Raw genomic sequence first — 25,047 nt, 5'->3', positions numbered from 1 at the left:
TTTTATCATCATATTTCACTCTGCAAATTGAAATATTTACATACCATATGTCTTGAAGTTGTTCTCATGTTAGTAAACGTAGAGATAACTGCTTTTTTAGATCCTCATTGGAGCATTCACTAAATGAAGAAACATGGGTCCTTTACAATTTTTTACTGTTTCAAAGAATGCCATGGTGGTGGCTTCTCAGCAGGCAGACTTCACTACAGACATCTAAGGGTATCTTAAAATTGTTACGGGGTGCCTGGTTGGCTAGGTCGATAAGATGTCCGACTTGGGCTCAGGTCATGATCTCATGGTTAATGAATAAGAGGTCCACATGGGGCTCTGTGCTGACAGCTCAGAGCCTAGAGCCTACTTCAGATTCTGTGTCTCCCTCTCTCTGCCCCTCCCCTGCTCACATTCTGTCTTTCTCTCAAAAACCAATAAACATTTAAAAAAAAAAGAAAAAAAAAAGATTGTACAGCTTAAGCATGATTACCAGGTTAATGATAGTCTTTCTGAGGAGGCACAGACATTCCACTTACTAAATAAAGATTTTAAATCAACTGTCTTGAACATCCTCAGCTAAAGGAAAACATGGAAAACATCTAAGAAGTAGGAGAATAATGTTTCAACAAATAGAAAATATCAGTAAAGAGACAGATGAAATAGAAAGTGATGGAATAGTTATTCTGGAGTTAAAAAAGTATAATAGCCAAAATTCAAAATTCACTAGAGGGTGAATGGACAATAGATGGACAATAAGAATAAAGAATCAGTGAACCTAAACATAAGTTAACTGAAATTATCAAGTGTAAGCAAAAGAAAGGGAGAAAAAGAATAAAAGGGAAAAAAAGAAGAAAAATGACTGGAGACTAAGAAATCTTCAAACACTATCAAGAATACTGATGTACATGTAATAGGAGTCCTAGAAGGATAAGATAAAGAAAGGGCAGAAAGAATATTTGAAGAAATAAGAGTTGAAAACCTCCCCAATATGTCAAAACAACCTACACATCCAAAAAACTCAATTAACTTCAAGTATGACAAATGCATGGAGATCCCTGGCAAGCACATAATCAGCTTTTTATTTTTTTATTAAAAAAATTTTTTTTAACGTTTATTTATTTTTGAGACAGAGAGAGACAGAGCATGAACAGGGGAGGGTCAGAGAGAGAGGGAGACACAGAATCTGAAACAGGCTCCAGGCTCTGAGCTGTCAGCACAGAGCCCGACACGGGGCTCGAACTCACAGACCGTGAGATCATGACCTGAGCCGAAGTCAGACACTTAACCGACTGAGCCACCCAGGTGCCCCAATCAGTCAGCTTTTTAAAAAAAATTTTAATGTTTATTTTATTTTGGGGAGAGAGAGAGCACGAGTGGGAGAGGGGCAGAGAGAGAGGAAGACACAGAATCTGAAGTAGGCTCCAGGTTCTGAGCTGTCAGCACAGAGCCCGATGTGGGGCTCAAACCCACAAACCATGAGATCGTGACCTGAGTCAAAGTTGGAAGCTTAACCAACTGAGCCACCCAGGCGCCCCAAGGCTCGCTTTAGATACACAAATAGGTTGAAAGTGGAAGGATGGAAAAAGACATTCCTTGCAGATAGTCACGAAACCTACCTGAGTAGCTATACACATATCAGACCAAACAGACTTTAAGTTGTAAAATTGCTACTAAAGATGTTGAAGGACATTCTATATTGAAAAAACAGTCCATCATGAAGATAAAACAACTATAAATGATATGCATATAATAGCAAAGCCCCCAATTTTTTGAAGCAAAAAAAGAGTTCTATAACAGAGGGAGACCTCAGTGTTCCCTTTTTAATAATGGACAGAACCACCAGACATCAGTAATAGAGGACTGTGCAACACTAAACCAGCTAAACTCAGCAGACATATATAGAACACTCCACCCACCAAAAACATTGCACTCAAAATTAGGAATAGAAGGGAACCTGATCAGTCCGAAAAAGGATATTATAAAAATTCCATAGCTAACATCATACTCATTGGTGAACAACTGAAAACTTCCCCCTAATATCAAGAACAAAACAAGTATGCCCCATTGTGCCACCACATATCAACACTGTATGGGAAACTTTAATTAGAGAAAATACAGAGGATAAATAAAATGTGTCAGAATTGGAAAAGAAATCAAACGATCTCCATTCATAGTGTACATGATCTTATATTTAGAAATAAGAATCCTCAGAAAGACAGTTACCATATGTTTTCACTCATATGTGGATCCTGAGAAACTTAACAGAGAACCATGGCGGGGGGGGAGTTAGAGAGAGGGAGGGAGGCAAACCATGAGACTTAAATACTGAGAACAAACTGAGGGTTGGTGGGGGGTGGGGGAGAGGGGAAAGTGGGTAATGGGCATTGAGGAGGGCACCTTTTGGGATGAGCACTGGGTGTTGTATGGAAACCAAACTGACAATAAATTATATTTCATATAAAAAAAAAAGAAATAAGAATCCTCAAACTATTAGAATGAATTCACTGAAGTTACAGAATACAATATCAACACTCAAAATTCAGGTTGCGTTTCTGTACGGGAGCAATCAACAAATGGACAGTAAGTAAACAGTTCCATTTAGAAGAGCAAGAAAACAAATGGGAATAAATTTAACCAAGGAAATGGAAGACTTACACACACTGAAATTTCATACAAAGTTGTTGAGGAAAATTAAAGAAAACTAAACAAATGTCAAGATATCCTGTGCTTGTGGCTTAGAAGACCTTAAAATGGCAGTACTCCCCAGAGCAATATAAAGGGTAATGCAGTCCTTAGAACACCCCAACAGCATGTTTTGCCCAAATGGGAAACCTGGTTCTAAAACTCACATAGAATTGGTAAGGACACCAAATAACGAAAATAAATATGAGAAAGAACAATATCGGAGGACTTAGAATTCTTGACATCAAACCTGACCACAATAACTTTGAGTAATCAAAACTATAATTCTAGCAGAGGCTAGAAATACAGATCAAAGTGACAGAATTGAGCGTCCACAAGTAAACCCATACGTCTGCAATCCATTCCCTTTTACAAGTCTGCCAAAAACAGTGGAAAAAAGAATAGTCTCTTTAATGGTACTGGAACAACTGGATATCCTTGTGTCAATGAAACTGAAACTACCTCCTACCATATAAGTAAATAAATTCAGAATTAATCAAAAGACTACAGGTAAGAGCTAAAACTATAAAAGTCTTAGATGAAAACATAGAGGTAAATCTTCATGACCTTAGGGTTGGCAGTGGATTTTTATATATGATACCAAAAGCAAAAGAGAAAATGACTAAGTAGATAAATTGGTATTCGTCACAATCATGTCTGTGCACTGAGACATTATCACGTGAGTGAAACAGTCTACCAAATGGGAGGAAATAATTTGCAAATCACAAATCTAGTAAGGGTGCAGAACCTAGAAATATATGAAGAACTTCTCTACAACTCAACAACCAAAATACAAAGAGCCCAATTTGCAAAATAGTCAAAGTATTTTAATAGACATTTCTCCATAGAAGATATACAAATGAAACAAGCACAAGAAGAGGTGTTCAATGAAAGTAGTCATTAGTAAGATGCAGAGTCAAAACCAAATGAGTTCTCATTTCATACCCACTAGGATGACTATTGTAAAACAACAACAACAACAAAAAATAAGTGTTGGTAAAGATGTAAAGATTCTAATTAGAATCATGACACATTGCTGTTAAGCTGTTGTAGCTGCTGCAGAAAACAGTGTGGCCAATTCTCAAAATATTAAACCATGTGACCCAGTAATTCCACTCCTAGGTATATAACCAAAAGAACTGAAAACAAATATTCAAACTTACTTGTACTTGAAAGTTCATAGCAACTTATTAACATCAGGCAAAGGTGGTAACAAGCAAATGCCCATCAGCAGTTGAGTGAATATGGTCTAGTCCTGCTATGGAATACTCTGCAGGCAGAAGAAAGGAAATGTACCACTGATACATACTATATCATGGATGAACCCCAAACATTATTCTAAGGGAAAGAAGGCAGATGCAAAAGGTCACATTTTTTATGTCATTCCATTCACATGAAAAGATCCAAAATCAGTAAATCCAGAGACAAAGCATTAGTGGTTGCCAGGGACTGGGCAATAGGAAGCACCTGCTTAATGGGTAAAAGATTTCCTTTGGGGCTGATAAAAATATTTTCTATCTAGACAGAGGTGAGGTTTATGCAACATTGTGAATGCACTGTCACTGAATGGTACTTTAAAATGGCTAATTTTATGTTAACTCTATCTCTTCAAAATTATCTTACACAAATCAAGGAATACTCACTCTAGCCAAGTCCACCTTTACACATCTGTGCTTCCCTAATTTTGTGTCAAATAAGAACACTTTCCCTGTCCACTTGGTGAAATGTGTTTTCCTTTCAGGGACGGTTGACATTCAGGGACATAGCCATAGAGTTCTCTCAGGAGGAGTGGGAGTGCCTGGACCCCACTCAGAGGGCCTTGTACAGAGACGTGATGTTGGAGAACTACAGGAACCTGGTCTCCCTGGGTGAAGATAACTTCCCTCCAGAAGTCGGTAATTACTTTTTATGTGTTTGCATTTCCTTTTGAGAGTCCCTGACTTGATCATAGGAGTTTCAAATCCCTGTTCTTTAGGGAGTGATTGCAGCCGTTTTGATGGAGAATGGAAAGGCATCATAATGTGGCAAATGGACTCTAACTTCCCTTTCCTTCAGAAGTTCTGCACTCCTGCTTGTTTAGGTGGTTGCAGAACATTAGTCAGAAAACCTTATGGGAGGGAAATGGTGATGACGAGCACTGGGTATTATATGTTATATAAATCACTAAATTCTACTGAAACCCATACTATACTGTTTGTTAACTAACTAGAATTTAAATAACCATCTAGAAGTCTGGGGAATAGGATATAAAAACCCTTACAGTCTTAGTAAGTCCAATTTCACTGACATCATTAAAGATAAGGCTCAGAGACAATAAAGTTACTTAAAGTTGGGGAAAGAAAAGGAAACCTTATGGTGAATTTTTTAAAATATCTGATTCTGTGGTTTTACCCTTGTGCTTTTGGTTCAGTATTTCTTGGAAAGAACCAGATTTCTGCATACCTAAAATAATCCTTAAGCATTCAGGCACTCAGTTGACTACTTTTTGAAATATGTTTCTACACCCACATATACTGAATGTCCTTTCTTTGTTGAACAACAAGCTGGGAATGTATTCTGGAAGAGCAAAGCAGATCTGTTTTTCTTTATAAATGGAAATCTCTTCTTGAGCTGAATATCATCTCCATTTTCGAAGCAGGGAAAGAGCCCTGGACTGTGGAAAGTGACCTGAATATTTGGGGAAATCCAGACAGGTGGGAATGTATTGGAGATGTGAGCACAAGTCAGAGCTTAGATGGGCACAGAGTAAACGGCTCCAGTAAATAATGTTTGGGAAGGATCTGTGGGAAAATACAAGTTCATTCCTTATGAGCTTTCAAAGAAAAGCCTCCCTCACCCCCCACCCCCACACTTCTCATTCTCTTATTCAGATGTGTAAATCAAATGTGTACACGTCTAAACTCCCACTGTTAGGACCTACAACGCTGTTACCTGGCCCCTCTGACCATACTGGTGCCATGGTTTGAGAGGGACTGGGATGGCTTTCCCTAAGGAATCTTTTCCCTGATCTCTCTTGGTTCTCATTCCATACAGGTCAGAGCTGAGGCCTCTATAATGCAGACCCCAGGACCTGTTTACTTTCCATTTCTATTTTGTGTCCTAGAGAGAACTTCTCAGGAGACAAACAAAATGTAGTATCTGTCTAATAAAAGTAGAGCTAAAGTTTATCTCTTTCTTTCCTGGGCCATCCTGGCTTCTTAGGGTCGGGCCATTGTGCATTAATTAGGAGGAAGTCATGATGTGGATAATTCCAAAAAGTGAAAATCCAAAATTAGATGTAGTTGAAATACAGCACAGCTTACTGACATCTCTAGTTAGCTTTTCTGTAGGAAAAACATGTATCATTCCACAGATGTTTATTGCATTCCTGATATACGGAAAGCACCATATTAATAAATTTGGGTGGTGTTTTGTTTAGGTTGTTTTAAGAACTAAAGAGGCAGCAGCAAGTTTTGATGTTAAGTAATCTCCGCACCCATTGTGGGGTTTGAACTCACCACCACAAGGTCAAGGGTTGCATGCTCTACCAAGTGAGCCAGCTAGGCATCCCTTTTTTTTTCTTAACCTTTTGATCCCTTCACCCGTTTCTGCCACTGTCCCCTCAACTTCCTGCCTGTAGTAACCACCAACTAAGAGAGGTTGTTTTGTTAAGATTACACATATAAGAGAAATCATACTGTATTTGTCTTTGACTCATTCCTCTTAGCATAATGTTCTCAAGGTCCATCCATGTTGTCACAGATTCTTTCTTTTTTATGGCTGGATAATATTGTGTTATATATACACAACTTTATCCATTCACCCATCAATGGACACTTAGATTGTATCTGTATCTCAACTACTATAAATAGTGCTGCAGTGAACATCAGAACGCTTCTTTTTGAGTTAGTATTTTTGTTTTCTTCAGATATACTCAGAAGTAGAATTGGTGGATCACACAGTAGTTCTCTTGGCTATACCATTTCATCTCCCACCAACACTGCACAAATTCCCCACCCTGTCACCAATGCTTGTTATTCTTGTCTTTTTAATAACTGCCATTCTAATAGGTGTGAAATGATACCTCACTGTGGTTTTGATTTGCATTTCCCTGGTGATGAATGACGTTGAGCATCTTTTCATGGTCCTGTTGGCCACCTCTAGGTCTTTGTAAAATGTCTATTCAGCTCTTCTGCCCATTTCTTAAATTGGATCATTTGAGCATTTTTGGGCTGTTTTGGATTATTAGTCCCTTATCAGATACATCATTTGCTAATTTTACATTTTGTTGAAAAAGTGTTTCCTTTGCTGTGCAGACACTTTTTAGTTTGATGTAGTCCCACTTATTTTTGCTCTTGTTTTTTCTTTTGGCGTCAAGAGTCAAAAAAAAAAACCAAAAAATTTGCCCAGACTTGTGTCAAGGAGCTTCTTACCCTCTATCTTTTATTCTAGGAGTTTTATGGTTTCAGGTCTTAGATTTAGTCTTTAATCCATTCTTAGTTAATTTTTGTGTACGGTGTCAGTCAGTGGTCCAGTTTCACGCTATTGCCTCTGGCTGTCCCATTTTCCCAAACCATCGATTGAAGAGATTGTACTTTCCCCATTGTACAGTCATGTCTTCTTTGTTGTAAATTAATTGACCATGTGTGTGAGTTTATTTCTAGGCTCTGTTCTGTTCTGTTGATCTGTGTATCTATTTTTATGCTAATACCATACTGTTTTAATTACCACAGCTTTGTAATCAGGGAGTTTGAAATTGGGAATGTGATTCCTCTAGCTTCGTTCTTCTCTCTCAAGATGCTTTAGCATTTGGGTTCTTTTGTGGTTCCATACAAATACAGGATTTTTCTATTTTGTGTGTAGGTTTTTAAGTGGACATAAATTTTCAACTTATTTTTGTAAATACCAAAGAGTATGACTGCTAGACAACATTTAGTAATATGTGTAATTCTGTAAGAAACTTGCAGTCTTCCAAAGTGGCGTACCATTTTGCATTCCCACCAGCAGTGAGTGAGAGTTCTTACTGCTCCATATCCCCACTAGTATTCAGTGTTAGTGGTTCTGGATTTTGGCCATTCCCATACATGTGGAGTGACAGCTCATTGTTATAACACACATTGTCCTCAACTAAATCTATGGCATTCTTTAAGCTGAGATTTTATGATACCTTGAGAACATACTTTTTTTGTGGTTTTTTAAAGTTACTGCCTTAGTCACAGAAATATCATGAAATTGATTTGCCATAGCTTTTTATATAATAATACATTATTTTGTGGCACCTGGATGGATCAGTCAGTTTAGCATCTGACTCTGGATTTGGGCTCAGGTCATGATCTCACAGTTCAAGAGTTTGAGCTCTGCATTGGGCTCTGTGCTGACAGTGTGGAGCCTGTTTGGGATTCTCTCTCTCTGCCCCTCCCCCACTCTCTTACTCTAAGTAAATAAACTTTAAAAAATAATTCTTGTATGTGTCTCCTGGAACATGTATATATTAAATAGTTCTCTTGAGTACCTAGAAATGGAATTCATGGGCTATTCAGTTTGATACTTTTCAGAACAAATGCTGAAACAGATGTCAGTCTACACTCTTCCTATAACACCATACTGTCTCCTTTTTGATATTTTCCACTTTCACCTCATACCAATACTATACATTCTTACAGGATGAGTCCATATTATGCCTGTTGCTAAATCAGTTCCTTTCACCAAGGTCAGGCATTTAACTTACAACACAACCATGTTCCCATAAATGTGCAAGCACAAGCACGGTCGCCACATGGCCTGATACTCCTTGGGCTTCACTCTTGCTTTTCTGAATCCAAGTCCTGGCCTTTCCTCAGATTTTTTATTGAGCTAAGAAACTATACTGGTATCTCCAGGTATATTAATTTTGAGCACCAAAGCACCTAAGTTTCCACATGTCCTGCCCCTCCCCACACTGTAGAAAAACCCCTATTCATACACAGTACAAATTGCTGATGACTGCAACTTGATCTGGTGTTTAATAATGATGTGTTTAATAATGTATGAGGATATGATGAAAAGAACAAGACACTATTATAAGAAACCTGTGTATTACAATCTAAAAATCGATAGATCTAGCAGGTTAAGTTAGTGAGTAATCACAGTTACACAAAATAATAGTCTCTGGAATTCTAAAGAATTCTTCCTTGAAAACTAAAGACAGAATTTACATTCCATAAGGAACACACAGTAGGAGAAATCAAAGATATGTTGAGAATCACTGAATTATGAAATAACAGCTTGAGATAAATACATTTTTATAAAGATTAGGAATTAAGGAAGATAAACATCTCTGTGATTTCATGCACAGTTATATAATAGCCAGTGTATAGATGAGCTCTGTAATCATGAAGTATCATTTCATTATCCAGTTATATGGCCAAAAAATATGGATAGTGTATAATGTGTGTTTGGAAAAATTACCTTAAAATCAGAGAAATTATTAATATGGAAAAATTTATAAAAAGCAAACTTAAAAACATTGATTATTACAATAGTGTTTGAAGACCATCCTTGAAAAACTTACTGTGTTCAGTATAAAGTATTATTTGGTTGTGTAATTATGTAATTCAGTATAAAATATTTACTTTCCAACTCTCTTTAATAGGAATCCCTTCCGATGGATTTGCAATCAAGGAATTATCACCAACAGAGGATATTAATAAAGGAGAATTTTACCACTTAGTGATATTGGAGAGAAATGGAAGTCATGGAATCAAGGATTTTGATCTCCAGGAAGTCTGGGAAGATATGCATGAGTTTGAAAGTCAATGGGGATATGATACAAGAAATTATAAAGTGCCTTTGACCCATAACAAAAATTTCATTTGTAGAAAAGACCAGCAACTTAATCAGTCCTCAGTTACTCTTCCTGTAAAGCAGAGTGTTTCTGTAAGAAATAATACATACCAGTATTTCATGGGTGGTGAGCCATTTATAAGGACTTTGTTAAAACTAGACAATAACAGAATTGGTGCTGGAAACCAGTACGTAAACTGCTTGGAAAACAGAATTGGATTAAGTTTGCAGGCACATCGGGCTGAACTGCAGAGATTTCACAGTGAGGAGAAAATGTACGAATGTAATCTAACTGAGAAGTCTGTCAGCAATGGTTCCTCAGTCTCACCACTTCAAGGAATTCCTCCCAGTACCAAAAACATTTGGAATAAATCTAGGAAGATTTTAAAATACCCTTTATTACCTGCACAATACAGGAGAGGTTATGCTAGAGGAAAATCTTACAAGTGTAATGACTGTGGGAAGGCTTTTAGCAAAAGCTCAAATCTCATGAGTCATGAGAGAATTCATTGTGGACAGAGACCTTACAAATGTAATGACTGTGGCAAAGCCTTTACAGACCGTTCAAATCTTACTCGACATAAGAAAATCCATACTGGAGAGAAACCTTACAAATGTAACGAGTGTGGCAAAGCATTTACCCAATGTGCAAACCTTACTAGGCATCAGAAAATACACACTGGAGAGAAACCACACAAATGTAACATGTGTGACAAGGCTTTTAACCAAAGTTCGAGCCTTATGGCACATCGGAGAATTCATACGGGAGAAAAACCTTATAAATGTAGTAAGTGTGATAAGGCTTTTATCAAACGTTCAGACCTTTGGGGTCATGAGAGAACTCATACTGGAGAGAAACCTTACAAATGTAGCGAGTGTGGCAAAGCCTTTGCTGAGCGTTCAAATCTTACTCAACATAGAAAAATCCATACTGGAGAGAAACCTTACACATGTAATGAGTGTGGCAAAGCATTTACCCAATTTGCATCCATTACTAGGCATCAGAAAATACACACTGGAGAGAAACCACACAAATGTAACGTGTGTGACAAGGATTTTATCCAAAGTTCAAACCTTATGGCACATCAGAGAATTCATACAGGAGAGAAACCTTATAAATGTAGTAAGTGTGATAAGGCTTTTATCAAACGTTCAGACCTTTGGGGTCATGAGAGAACTCATACTGGAGAGAAACCTTACAAATGTAATGAATGTGGCAAAGCATTTACCCATTTTGCAACCCTTAATACACACCGGAAAATACACACTGGAGAGAAACCACACAAATGTAATGTGTGTGACAAGGATTTTATCCGAAGTTCAAGCCTTACGAGACATCGAAGAATTCATACGAGAGAAAAACCTTATAAATGTAATAAATGTGATAAGGCTTATATCAAACATTCAGACCTTTGGTGTCATGAGAGAATGCATATTGGAGAGAAACAAATGTCATGAGTGTAGCAAAGCCTCTAGTGGAATGATCACATCTTACTCAGCATAAGAAAATCTATACTGGAGAGAAACCTTATAAATGTAATGAGTGTGGCAAAGCTTTTGCCCAGTTGCAAAACTTATGAGGCATCAGAAAACACATCATGAAAAGAAACACAGTAAACCTAATATGTGTGGTGGTGCATTTATTCAATGCTTCAGCTTTGGGGTCATCAAAGAACTCACGGTAGAAAGAAAACTTGCAAATAAAGTGAGCAAGTGTTCAAGCTGTACTCAGCATCACAGATTCCATCAAGGAGAGTTAACATATGAAACTAATGTACGTGGCAAAACTTGTAACCATGGCTCACACCTCACCTGGTATCAGAATATAAATCTCCGAACCATACAAATGGAATGTATGGCAAGGCTTATACAAGGTTATACCTTGGGGAACATAATTTTTTCTAGAGAGAAACCTTACAAATGTAATGAGTGTGATCAGCTTTATAAAAGTGTACAACTTTGGGGTGGAGGGTAAAAATAAGTGAATGGGATTAAGAGGTACAGACTTCCAATAATAATAAAAAAAAATGTACAACTTTTGGTCCTGAAAGAATTTACAACAAAGAATTCATACTGGACAGAAACATTACAAACGTAATGAAAGTGACAATTTATTCAGCCAATTCTCTCAGTGGACTACCATAAGAAAATTCATACTAGGGGGAACTAGGTTTATTTTGAGCATTAATCAATCTTAGGTGTTAAATTCCACAGAAAATTAAAATTATTTAAATTCATGAGATGAAGTGTGTCAATGCAACAAGTATATCTCGAAAGACCTAATCATCTTCTGTTTAAATCTCTTTGAAAGATTTTATTTTCTTCTCTACATGCATCATGGGACTCAAACTCACAACCACACAATCAAGAGTCACATGCTTTTCCGACTGAGCCAGCTAGGCACCCCTATAATTTTTTTTACTACATTTGCTATTCTTGGAGCACCTGGGTGGTTTTGTCAGTTAAGCGTCTGACTTCAGCTCAGGTCATGATCTCAGAGTTCATGGGTTTGAGCCCCGCGTCAGGCTATGCGCTGACAGCTGAGAGCCTGGAACCTGCTTTGGATTCTGGTTCTCCCTCTGTGCCCCTCCCCCACTCACGCTCTCTTTCTCTCTCTCAACTTGATATTCCTTGAGGCTACAGTATTATTGAGGACTTAAAGCCTCAAGTTTAGAGTCCATGGATGTTACACTTTCATTACATGTGTTTCACTTGTCAACCACAGTGGTCTCAGAAAGAAATGGTAAGGTGAAAGGAACCTAATTGATTAGGTAGGTGGTGCTTACTCATACTGTATAACCTGGAAAAACTAGGATGCTAATTTTAAGATACAGTATAAATTTGAGAGCATGGGGAGTGGCAGGGAATAGATACAAAGCTATTATCTAAATTGCCATGTTTTCTGTGGTCATAGGCACTTCTCTGGATTCAATGGTATCATTAAGAGCCTTTGTTCATTTTATTAGAGGCAAGGATTACTCTATCAGATAGATGGTCATGAAACAGTAGGTCGGGACGCTGAAAGAATGAGATTTTCATGTGAGAGTGATGGGTTACTAAACATGGTATATATGGTAGAGAAAATAGAAGAGGAATGATGGTCTTTCCCTCTTGTGAAAGGTAACTGCTGTTGTATATCATCGATGAGTAAAAAATTAGTCTTATTTTTGGAAACTGAAAAGTCTAGAGGACCTTTTAATCAAAAGAACCAAAGTAGGGGAGAGAGGAGGGGCCAACATGGAGGAGAAGTAGGGGGATCCATACTTCCTGCATCTCTCAAACGAAGTGCAGAAGTCAAAGGACTTTGAACACTAGAGCTGGGAGGAAAAGAGACTGAATTTACTAGGAAGAAAATGGGAAAACTGGAAAAAAGATAAGTGAATGACTGTGAACTGGGGGAGATAAAAAAAGGCCACGTGGGCATGGAGGGGAAGGACCCCCTTCTGCGGAGAGACAAAGGGAAGAGAGCGAGCGGCTAAGGAAGTGTAGGTCCATATCTGGGCAGGAGAAAGACCTTGGACTGAGACTAAATGGGATCCGATCTCTAACTGTGGGGCTTTCTACTGACTAGGGCCGGCTCCCTATTCGTGCACCTGAGGAGGAGGGGAGCCAGGCCTGGGTGTGGTGGTAGGTCATGGGCTCAGTCCCCAGTTGGAGAAAGTGGTTCCCTCCCTGGAGGGCTGCGCGATAGTACAAAGCCTGCCTGCGTCTGCCACCCCTGGGGCTCAGTGGCTGGGCCGAGGGTACAGTCTGCAGTAGGAAAAGGCAGCCATCTCCCTGGAGCGGTGTGAGAAGAGACAAAGTCTGCCTGCGTCTGCCACAGCGGGGGTAGCGAGGGCAGCGGCTCAGTCTGCAGTAGGAGAAGGTGGTCCTCCCGGAAGTGCAGCGTCACAGACAAAGCCAGACGGAACCACATACCCGGCGCACTGAGAGGCGCTTCCCCAGTGCCAGAGCGCACACAGCAGGACTTTGAATCCTAGCCAAGCGCGGGGTCAGGGGAGTTGGCGGAGAAGGACCACCCCCTCTGCGCCCGGGGCACAGTGAGGATGACTCAGAGTCCACTGGGTCTGGCTCCCTGAGGAAGAGACTGGGGGGAATCACCATTCCTCCCCACTGCCACCACCACCACCAAGACGGGGCCTCAGGGATCACTCCCCCGCCCACAGGGGAGGTGGGTCCAGACTACACCAAACCACGCCCCTTCTCACTGGGCAAGTGCATATCCACCAGAGAGGCACAGGCCCTGTGGACAGCTCCTCCTGACACGCGCTGTAGCACTGCCTGTATTCACTCTAGGTCAATTCTGGATATGTAGAAATATTCTCCCCTCCCCACCCCCACCATTTCTCCTCCTTATCTCTTCCCTCCCATAGGCTGGTTACTCTGGTTACTGGTTTGTCTAAACAGACATATTTAATCCATTGTCTTGATACATGTTCTACACCTCCTTCTTTACACTCCTTTCTCCTCTGGAATAATCAGGCCAAATAGTTTCTCTGAGTAACTTTATCTTCGTTTCCTTTGCCACCCCTCCTTTATTTTCCTTTCTCTCGTGATTAAGCCTTTTAGTCTCTCTGCCTAGTCAATGTTTATTTTTTCTCCCCCTTCCCCCTGTCATTTCTCTCTTTCTTTGTGCTCTTCCATCAGCACCGCCTCCACCGTCTTCTTTACTTGTAGTCGGTGTTTTGGGGTTTTTTGTTTTTAGTCTTTAGTTTTTTGTTTGTGCTTTTTGTTTGTGTCTTTGTGTGTTTTTGTCTCCTGTTTGTCTGTTTTCCTTTACAGGGCTACTCCCAGGAACAAATCAAAGCACACCTGGTGGAGGGTCCAAACTATCTCTAGGAGTAGGGCAATAAAATAACCAAAGTCACAACAGACAGCAAGTAACAACCTCTGAAAAAATACTGCCTGAAGGGCCAGGCCCTGGGCACTGTAGGACCCTACTTTAATACAGCACTGCTCATAGGTGCAGAGCACACACCAAGCTTTTAAAATGCATAAGAAACAGAAAACTAGCCAAAATGACAAAACAGGAGAATTCTAAAAAGATATTCCAGGAAGTAGTGCCAGCTAATGAATTGATCAAAAATGATTTAAGAAATATAGGGGCGCCTGGGTGGCGCAGTCGGTTAAGCGTCCGACTTCAGCCAGGTCACGATCTCGCAGTCCGGGAGTTCGAGCCCCGCGTCAGGCTCTGGGCTGATGGCTCAGAGCCTGGAGCCTGTTTCCGATTCTGTGTCTCCCTCTCTCTCTGCTCCTCCCCCGTTCATGCTCTGTCTCTCTCTGTCCCAAAAATAAATAAACGTTGAAAAAAAAAATTAAAAAAAAAAAAAAAGAAATATAACTGAACAAGAATTTAGAATAATAGTCATAAAATTAACTGCTGGGCTTGAAAAAAATAATAGAGGACAGCAGAGAATCTATTCCTACAGAGATCAAGGGACTAAAAAATAGTCATGATGAATAAAAAAATGCTATAAATGAGGTGCAAAATAAAATGGAGGTGGCCACAGTGCAGATTGAAGGGAAGGGGGGAGAATAGGTGAATTAGAAGATAAAATTATGAAAAAAGAGGAAGCTGAGAAAAGGAGAGAGAAAAAATCCAGGACTATGAGGGGAGAATTAGAGAACTAAGTGATGCAATCAAACAGAACAATAACTGTATCGTAGGAATTCCAGAAGAAGAAGAGAAAGGGGCTGAAGGTGTACTTGAACAAATCATAGCTGAGAACTTCCCCGATTTGGGGAAGGAAACAGGCATTGAAATCCAAGAGGCACAGAGAACTCCCTTCAGATGTAACTTGAATCGATCTTCTGCAGGACATATCATAGTGAAACTGGCAAAATACAAGGAAAAACAGAATTCTGAAAGCAGCTAGGGATAAACGGGCCTTAACATACAAAGGCAGACACATAAGGGTAGTAGCAGACCTATCTACTGAAACTTGGCAGGCCAGAAAGGAATGGCAGGAAATCTTCAATGTGATGAACAGGAAACATTTGCAGCCAAGAATCCTTTACTCAGTAAGTCTGTCATTTAGAATAGGAGATATAAAGGTTTTCTCAAACAAACAAAAACTGAAGGAATTCATCACCAATAAACCAGCCCTACAAGAGATCCTAAGGGGGATTCTGTGAGTGAAATGTTGCAAGGACCACAAAGTACCAGAGACAATGCTACAAGCATGAAACCTACAGACATCACAATGACTAAGCCCGTATCTTTCAATAATAACATGGAATGTAAATGGACTAAATGCTCCAATCAAAAGACGCAGGGTATCAGAATGGATAAAAAAAACAAGACCCATCTATTTGCTGTCTTCAAGAGACTCATTTTAGACCTGAGGACACCTACAGAATGAAAGGGAGGGGATGGAGAACTATCTATCATGCTACTGGAAGTCAAAAGAAAGCTGGAGTAGCCATACTTATATCAGACAAACTAGACTTTAAATTAAAGGCTGTAACAAGAGATAGAGAAGGGCATTATATAACTACAGGGTCTATCCATCAGAATGAGCTAACAATTATAAATGTCTATGCACCGAATTCAGGAGCCCCCAAATATACAAAACAATTAATCACAAACATAAGCAACCTTATTGATAAGAATGTGGTAACTGCAGGAGACTTTAATACTCCACTTACAGTAATGGATAGATCATCTAGACAGAGAATCAATAAAGAAACAAGTGCCCTGAATGATATATTGGACCAGATGGAATTGACAGATATATTTAGAACTCTACATCCCAAAGCAACAGAATATACTTTCTTCTTGAGTGCACATGGAACATTCTCCAAGATAGATCACATACTGGGTCACAAAACAGCCTTTAATAAGTATAAAAGAATTGAAATCATACCATGCACACTTTCAGACCACAATGCTATGAAACTTTAAATCAACCACAGGAAAAAGTCTGGAAAACCTCCAAAAACATGCAGATTAAAGAACACCCTACTAAAGAATGAATGGGTCAACCAGGCAATTAGAGAAGAAATTTGAAAACATATGGAAACAAATGAAAATGAAAATACAACAATCCAAACGCTCTGGGATGCAGTGAAGGCAGTCCTGAGGGGAAAATACATTGCAATCCAGGCCTATCTCAAGAAACAAGAAAAATCCCAAATACAAAACCTAACAGCACACCTAAAGGAACTAGAAACAGAACAGCAAAGACACCCCAAAACCAGCAGAAGAGAAATAATAAAGATCAGAGCAGAAATAAATATAGAATCTAAAAAAAACAGTAGAGCAGATCAATGAAACCAAGAGTTGGTGCTTTGAAAAAATAAACAAAATTGATAAACCTCTAGCCAGGCATCTCAAAAAGAAGAGAGAGAGGACCCAAATAGATAAAATCATGAATGAAAATGGAAGTATTACAACCAATCCCTCAGAAATACAAGCAATTATCAGGGAATACTATGAAAAATTATATGCCAACAAACTGGACAACCTGGAAGAAATGGACAGATTCCTAAGCAGCCACACACTTCAAAAACTCAAACAGGAAGAAATAGAAAATTTGAACAGAGCCATAACCAGTTAAGAAATTGAATCAGTTATCAAAAATCTCCCAACAAATAAGAGTCCAGGACCAGATGGCTTCCCTGGGGCATTCTCCCAGAAATTTAAAGCAGAGATAATACCTATCCTTCTCAAGCTGTTCCAAAAAAAATAAAGTGAAGGAAAACTTCCAGACTCACTCTATGAAGCCAGTATTACTTTGATTCCCAAACCAGACAGAGACCTAGCAAAAAAAGAGAACTACAGGCCAATATCCCTGATGAATATGGATGTAAAAATTCTCAATAAGATACTAGCAAATCAAATTCAACAGCATATAAAAAGAATTATTCACCATGACCAAGTGGGATTCATTCCTATGCTGCAGGGCTGGTTCAATATTCTCACCTCAGTCCATGTGATACATCACATTAATAAAAGATAAGAACCACATGATCCTGTCAATCAATGCAGAAAAAAAGCATTTGACAAAATTCAGCATCCTTTCTTAATAAAAACCCTCAAGAAAGTTGGGATAGAAGGAACATACTTAAACATCATAAAAGCCATTTATGAAAAGCCCACAGCTAATATCATCTTCAACAGGGAAAAACTGAGAGCGTTCCCCTTGAGATCAGGAACATGATAGGGATGTCCACTCTCACCACTATTGTTTAACATACTGTTGGAAGTTCTAGCATCAGCAATCAGACAACATAATGAAATAAAAGGCAGAAATGAAATCAAATGAAATCAAAATTGGCAGAGATGAAGTCAAGCTTTCACTTTTTGAAGATGACATACTACACATGGAAAACCGGATAGACTCCACCAAAAGTCTGCTAGAACTGATACAAGAATTCAGCAAAGTCTCAGGATACAAAATTAATGTACAGAAATCACCTACATTTTTATACGCTAACAATGAAGCAACTGAAAGACAAATAAAGAAATGTATCTCATTCACAACTGCACCAAGAATCATAAATACCTAGGAATAAACCTAATCAAAGATGGAAAAGATCTGTACGCTGAAAACTATAGAAAGCTGATGAAGGAAATTGAAGAAGGTATAAAGAAATGGAAAAACATTCTGTGCTCATGGATTGGAAGAATAAATATTGTTAAAATGTCAATACTACCCAAAGCAATCTACACATTCAATGCAATCCCAATCAAAATTGCACCAGGATTCTTCTTGAAGCTAGAACAAGCTATCCTAAAATTTGAATGGAACCACAAAAGACCCCAAATAGCCAAAGTAATATTGAAGAAGAAGACCAAAGCGGGAGGCATCACAATCCCAGACTTTAGCCTCTACTGCAAAGCTGTCATCATCAAGACAGCATGGTATTGGCACAAAAACAGACACATAGACCAATGGAATAGAATAGAAACCCCAGAACTAGACCCACAAACGTATGGCCAACTAATCTTTGACAAAGCAGGAAAGAATATCCAATGGAAAAAAGACAGCCTCTTTAACAAATGGTGCTTGGAGAACTGGACACCAACATGCAGAATGAAACTAGACCACTTTCTTACACCATACACAAAAAGAAACTCAGAATGGAAAAAGAACCTGAATGTGAGATAGGAAACCATCAAAACCCTAGAGGAGAAAGCAGGAAAAAAACATCTCTGACCTCAGCCGCAGCAATTTCTTACTTGACACATTTCCAAAGGCAAGGAAATTAAAAGCAAAAATGAAGTACTGGGACCTCATCAAGATAAAAAGCTTCTGCACTGCAAAGGAAACAATCACAAAACTAAAAGGCAACCAATGGAATGGGAAAAGATATTTGCAAATGACATATTGGACAAAGGGCTAGTATCCAAAACCTTTAAAGAACTCACCAAACTCCACACCCGAAAAACAAATAATCCAGTGAAGAAATGGGCAGAAGACATGAATAGACACTTCTCTAAAGAAGACATCCAGATGGCCAAGAGGCACATGAAAAGGTGCTCAACGTCACTCCTCATCAGGGAAATACAAATCAAAACCACAATGAGATACGACCTCACACCAGTAAGAGTTGCTAAAATGAACAAATCAGGAGACTATGGATGCTGGAGAGGATGTGGAGAAATGGGAACCCTCTTGCACTGTTGGTGGAAATGCAAACTGGTGCAGCCGCTCTGGAAAACAGTGTGGAAGTTCCTCAAAAAATTAAAAATAGATCTACCCTATGACCCAGCAGTAGCACTCCTAGGAATTTACCCAAGGGATACAGGAGTGCTGATGCATAGGTGCACTTGTACCCCAATGTTTATAGCAGCACTTTCAACAATAGCCAAATTATAGGAAGAGCCTAAATGTCCATCAACTGATGAATGGATAAAGAAGATGTGGTTTATATATACAATGGATCCTACTTGGCGAAGAGAAAGGATGAAATCTGGCCATTTGTAGCAACGTGGATGGAACTGGAGAGTATTATGCTAAGTGAAATAAGTCAGGCAGAGAAAGATAGATAACATATGTTTTCACTAATATATGGAGCCTGAGAAACTTACCAGAAGACCAGGGGGGAGGGGAAGGGGAAAAAGAAAGTCACAGAGAGGGAAGAAACAAACTATAAGAGACTCTTAAATACTGAGAATAAACTGAGGGTTGATGGGGAGTGGGAGGGAGGGGAGGATGCATGATGGACATTGAGGAGGAGGGCACCTGTTAGGATGAGCACTGGGTACTGTATAGAAACCAATTTGACAGTAAATTACAGATTAAAAAAACAACAAAACAGAACAAGGAACCAAAGTAGGGGTGCCTGGGTGGCTCAGTATGTTGAGATTCCAACTCAATTTTGGCTCAGGGTCGTGGGATCAATCTTTGTGTTAGGTCCTCCACAGAGTGTGGAGTCTGTTTAAGATTCTGTCTCTCTCTGCCCCTCTCACCTACCTGTGCTCTCAAAAACAAAAGCAAAAAAAAAATAAACCCAACAGTATTATACTTGTGAAGTTTTCAAATTTGGCCACAGAAATTGCATATTTATATCATTTTATTTAGGATACCCTGTTTCTCTTATCTAAGTAAGTGAAATGTAAGCTTTTGTGTAACCCTAAATGAATCATGTGCTTTTTTTTTTTTTTTTAATGTTTATTTTTTGAGAGGGAGAGAGGGAGTGTGAGTGGGGAAGGGGCAGAGAGAGAGGGAGACACAGAATCTGAAATAGGCTCCAGGCTCTAGCTGTCAGCACAAAGCCCAACACAGGGCTCAAACCCACGAACCATGAGATCATGATCTGAGCCGAAGTTGGACACTTAAACTACTGAGCCACCCAGGCTCCCCCATCTGCCTTTTACTAGCCCAGGTGCATCCTGGCTCACTGGAGCATTTCATATTCTTGGACTCTCCAGGTTGAATATCATCCATTACAATTTTCTTCCATGTTAGATTCAAACCTACAATTTTGGAAATACATATTCATAACCTGAATGTGTTTGAGAGTTATGCACTCCACAGTATATCCCAAATTATTTTTCTGGCTATAATGAAAATACCATAATAATGCAATTTCAAACTCTCACCCTCTACAACCTGCCTCGCCATTCTTAAATATACACCATATGATTATATTTTGGCATGCCTTTTGTGCGACAATGAGACCCATGTGTTGCACCGTTATATTAAATGACAACAGAAAAGTAGTAGGCATATGAAAAGAATTAGGAACTAAAAGAAAATTTCAGAAGCATAAAGATAACACAAACTACATTTTTGCTGGAGTGCTCAGGGAATAATTTGAAGATAAGGCTTCATGAGTTTACTCTCAAGAATGAACATACACGGGGAGCCTGGGTGGTTCAACTGGCTGAGCGTCCGACTTCAGCTCAGGTCAAGATCTCACGGTCTGTGAGTTCGAGCCCCACATCGGGCTCCGTGCTGACAGCTGAGAGCCTGGGGCCTGCTTCAGATTCCATGTCTCCCTCTCTCTCTGCCCCTTCCCTGCTTATGCTCTGTCTCTCTGTCTCCAAAATAAATAAATTAATTTAAAAAAGAAGAATGAACATACACAATGGCAATTTTGATAACTAGAAATCTCTTATTTACCCTCTAAAACATTTATGCTCACTTGCATTGTGCTTAGTCTACTGGAACAGGATGTCAGATGTCAAGAATGATGACTGCATGCACTGAAGTGTAAGGAGAATGTTTATTACATAATGATGCTTTCTCGGGAGAGCAGGGTAGGCTTCTCAAGTTCTGAAAATGGGTAGAGAAAGCAGGGAATGGAGACTACTTTTGTTATGATGCATCCTGTGTGGGGCGGGGGTGATGGTACTCATTGACACTGTGAACTTATGACTCCTGCCAAGGGAAGGGCCTCTCGGGCGTCATTATTAGCTTTTCCTGCCCAGATGGGCAGAATGGTAAGAGGTTGTAAAGATGCTTCACAAGTATCATTAGTCAGGCATCAAAAGTAGAGCCAGACTCTTTAATATAAGACTGAATGTTTACTCCTGACTGACTTGGTTGGGAAAGACCACAATCTTCCTCATGCTTCCTTTTGTTCCTGATGCACAAATAGCCCCCACTGCACAGTATGATTGTGGAAACTGGTTGTGAATTACTGTTTAGATCAACTACCTAAGATATTTTTAGATGATGTCCCAATTCTTTTTCTATTAAGTTCTAGTCTATTACTAAAACACATTCAGAAGTGATAGAATATTTCCCAACGACAAGCCTTTTATAGAGCTTTCACTTTAAGGGAGAATGGAATGAATGGAATCTCAAAATCACTCATTCCATTTTTCTACCAAGATACTAGAATCAGAGAGTGCCTGGGTGGCTCAGTCAGTTAAGCATCCAACTCTTCATTTTGCTAAGGTCATGATCTCATGGTTCATGGGATCAAGCCCCCCGCTGGGGTCCACACTGAGTGTGAAAAAATAAACGAACAAACTCTTAAAAACTTTAAAAAAAGGTATTAGAATCAGAACATCTGTATTGAAACATGGCAAATTATGTGTTGATTCAGATAAATAAAATTAACTTAAAATCAAAGCAATAAATTTCATAGGAAATAAATCTCTTAAGTTAGAAAACACTAAGGATTAATAATTTTTGACTCATTTTGAACACATATCAGACTGGTCATGGGTTCCATGCAATATTATACATTCAGGATAAAGAACAAAGTCCACCGAAAAATCTGTCTCACCTCAAAGTTATCCTTGACTACCTTGTCAGTTAGTATTAATAAAGGGTATTTTTAAATTTGGTCTATGAAATGTTTTCTTCAGCATTGTTTTCTTTTACCTTCTGTTGTTGAGGTGGTGGTAATGTGAAATTTGAAAATTCCTCAATATACTTATTTTATTTTAATTAATTAATTTTAGAAAGGGTGCACACAAGTAAGGGACAGGGCCAGAGGGAGAGGGATAGAATTTTAAGTAGGCTCCATGTTCAGTGTAGAACTGACCTGGGGCTCAATCCCACAACCCAGGGATCATGGCCTGAGCCAAAATCAAGAGTCGTGACAGTCAACTGACTAAGCGACCAAACCGCACCCTCCCAATATCTTTATCAAAATTGCACTTTAAAAATGTGTAGCTAATTAGGAAGAACCCTCTTGGATTACTTCCGTGTAAATAAGACAAACCTAATAACGAAAAGGCCTTTGCCCCTCACTATTCATTCTTCTTGGTCATACAGTGGCCATCCTGCAGTAAGAAGAGAGAGAGTGCTGAGTGCTAAGGGAGGTGGAGCAGGCAGAAGACTGCCCAAGGGACCCGTCCCATCCCAACCTGCATCTCTGGGCTTCCTGTTATGTGAGACTGATAGACCACCTAGTTGTTTCAGCCACTGATTTCCAGGAGGTCTGTCCCTCACAAATAAGAACTGTCCGAACTGACCAATAAGATTAATATTTGTATTGAGAGTAGAATGGAGCAAGTGAGAGGGAATCTTGAATTTAACATTTTGTAGCTGAGAAGATCTACAAAAGGCATCATCCTGGGGCGCCTGGGTGGCGCAGTCGGTTAAGCGTCCGACTTCAGCCAGGTCACGATCTCGCGGTCCGTGAGTTCGAGCCCCGTGTCAGGCTCTGGGCTGATGGCTCAGAGCCTGGAGCCTGTTTCCGATTCTGTGTCTCCCTCTCTCTCTGCCCCTCCCCCGTTCATGCTCTGTCTCTCTCTGTCCCCCAAAAAATAAATAAACGTTGAAAAAAAAATTAAAAAAAAAAAAAGGCATCATCCTTCACAGATGGGTTAGAGCTGTTTGGCACGTGCTGCCTAAAACTCACACGATGAACCAAACAAAATACAGCTTGAGAATTTATAAGGAATGTTCAGAACACTAGGGTACAAAGTTACAGGAGTAAAGAATTTGGTGTCACAAATGGAATTACATGTTTACTTGAGCATGTGACCTATTAGTCTCGTAGCTTTTATGCACTACAGTAACTTTCTGCTTTGTACAGATAAAAGGCATTCGATCATTCTACCAGTCAGGCACTATTCTAATCACTGATGTTAGCAGGACACAAAATTCCCTGCCTTCAAGTAGCTTATATTCTATAAGGTTAAGTCTGTAAGGATAAAATACGATACTGGTAAGTACCATAAACATGTTCATATACAATGATAGATCACAGGGTTTCCTAATTTAAACAATGATTTCAGGCAATGCCCACATGATGAGGTCATCTTTGAGCAGAACCACTAAAAGCGTATCATGCAAATACCAATGAGGAAGGGCAAGTGGGTGGAGGAAAGCAGCAGAAAATTGCCCGAATGGGAACATATTTATAGTGGATTGGGAATATCCACAATTGTTGTGTGGCTTAAAGAAATGTGATACTAAGTTTCCACTGGAGACATTTAAATTTTGGGAATCCTTGCAGTTAGAATTTTTAAAATTTTAATAAGAAAACTGCCCAGAGTGTTTAAGATTATATGTAACAGATCCCAAACCATGACCTATTTGGAGAATGCATGGACCTATTTCTTTATGGCAACCTTACCCCTACTGAGAGAACATAGTGGTAGGGTGGACAAGGACTTAAAGGAAAGATAGTAAATATCATTTGTCAAAACTGTCTGAGGGATTTGATCCCAGGACTTGCTAAGATACATACTTTTCGTTTTGTCTACCCCTGTAGCCAGCCAGGGGTATACTGCTACTTAAGAATGTGAATCAAGTAAAATTTGCTGGGTCTTTTACGCCTCAGTTATATCTTCAATGTCAACATCAACAAACAAATTTTTAACATATAAGATATTGTACTTAAAAATTGAATAGTAACAAAATCACATATTTCATGTTTCCTCATTAGTACAAGATCTGCTAACCCCCAATTATTCCTAGTCTTATGCTTCCATGTGAGACCAATCTTGTGCCTAGTATTTATACAAAGTTGACTTTTCGTATGTTTCATATCCCAAATTTTATACTAACTCAGATGTAATGATAATGTGACTCTATGTGTGAGGTCGGCAAACTTTTATGCAAGGAACATACAGTAAATATTTTATTCTTTGTAGGCCATACTGATTCTGTTACCACTCTTCCATTATGTCCTTACTGGGTCAAAAGTACCTAAATATGAATGTGGCTGCATTCCAGTTACACTGTACTTAAAAACAAATGTTAGGCTGTATTTGGCTCACGTTCTGTAGGTGGCAGACTCCTGATCTACACAAAGGAATTAAGAGCACTAGAAGTAGTAACTATATGGATAAATAAACAATACCTTTCCTATTTTTTAGCCTCCTTAAAATATGGTGGACTGTTTAATAAACTAACACTCTAGTATATATGTGTATAGCATATGTAAAAGAAACCCATACTAATGGTAGCACAGGGCAGAAGCAGAGAAATGGAAGTCCATGTGGAAAGGAAGTGTCGGGTGCTCTACATAAAGAAGTATAAACTCACGTGAAGGTAGACTGTGGTAAGCTGTATAGGATAACCCCTGAAACAAACACATAAAAAAAAGTTATAGGTAATACCAGTAATCCGAAAAAGAATAAAAACAATTTAAAACAAACCTTCTGTAAAAATTGAGTTACTTCAAAGGCAGAAAAAGAGGGAACAGAGCAAAGGA

At 39.1% G+C, this 25,047-nt stretch overlaps 2 protein-coding genes across 2 annotated transcripts in view; one reads left to right on the top strand and one right to left on the bottom strand.

Annotated features, from left to right (window-relative positions):
* The window catches only part of LOC124510813 (zinc finger protein 160-like), a 339,108-nt gene that overhangs the window by 2,058 nt on the left and 312,003 nt on the right, over positions 1–25,047 (top strand). Inside the window, 4 exon segments of the mRNA XM_047077466.1 lie at positions 4,415–4,568; positions 9,284–10,891; positions 10,939–11,072; positions 11,366–11,425. Of these exon segments, the coding sequence (XP_046933422.1) occupies positions 4,415–4,568; positions 9,284–10,891; positions 10,939–11,072; positions 11,366–11,425 (1,956 nt within the window).
* The window catches only part of LOC124510827 (zinc finger protein 677-like), a 62,134-nt gene continuing 39,491 nt past the window's right edge, over positions 2,405–25,047 (bottom strand). Inside the window, exons 6-7 of the mRNA XM_047077494.1 lie at positions 24,879–24,915; positions 2,405–3,943 (exon numbers count right to left, since the gene is read on the bottom strand). Coding sequence (XP_046933450.1) covers positions 3,870–3,943; positions 24,879–24,915 — 111 coding nt within the window. The 3' untranslated portion in view covers positions 2,405–3,869. The remainder of the gene's footprint in view (positions 3,944–24,878; positions 24,916–25,047) is intronic.

The sequence above is a fragment of the Lynx rufus genome, unplaced genomic scaffold, assembly GCF_022079265.1.
Source record: "Lynx rufus isolate CCGP_SWC_20201006 ecotype Redwood Valley unplaced genomic scaffold, mLynRuf1.p SCAF_16, whole genome shotgun sequence".
NCBI classification, from domain to species: domain Eukaryota; kingdom Metazoa; phylum Chordata; class Mammalia; order Carnivora; family Felidae; genus Lynx; species Lynx rufus.
The sequence above is the reverse complement of the archived record's forward strand: the minus strand, read 5'-3'. Positions and strand labels throughout refer to the sequence as shown.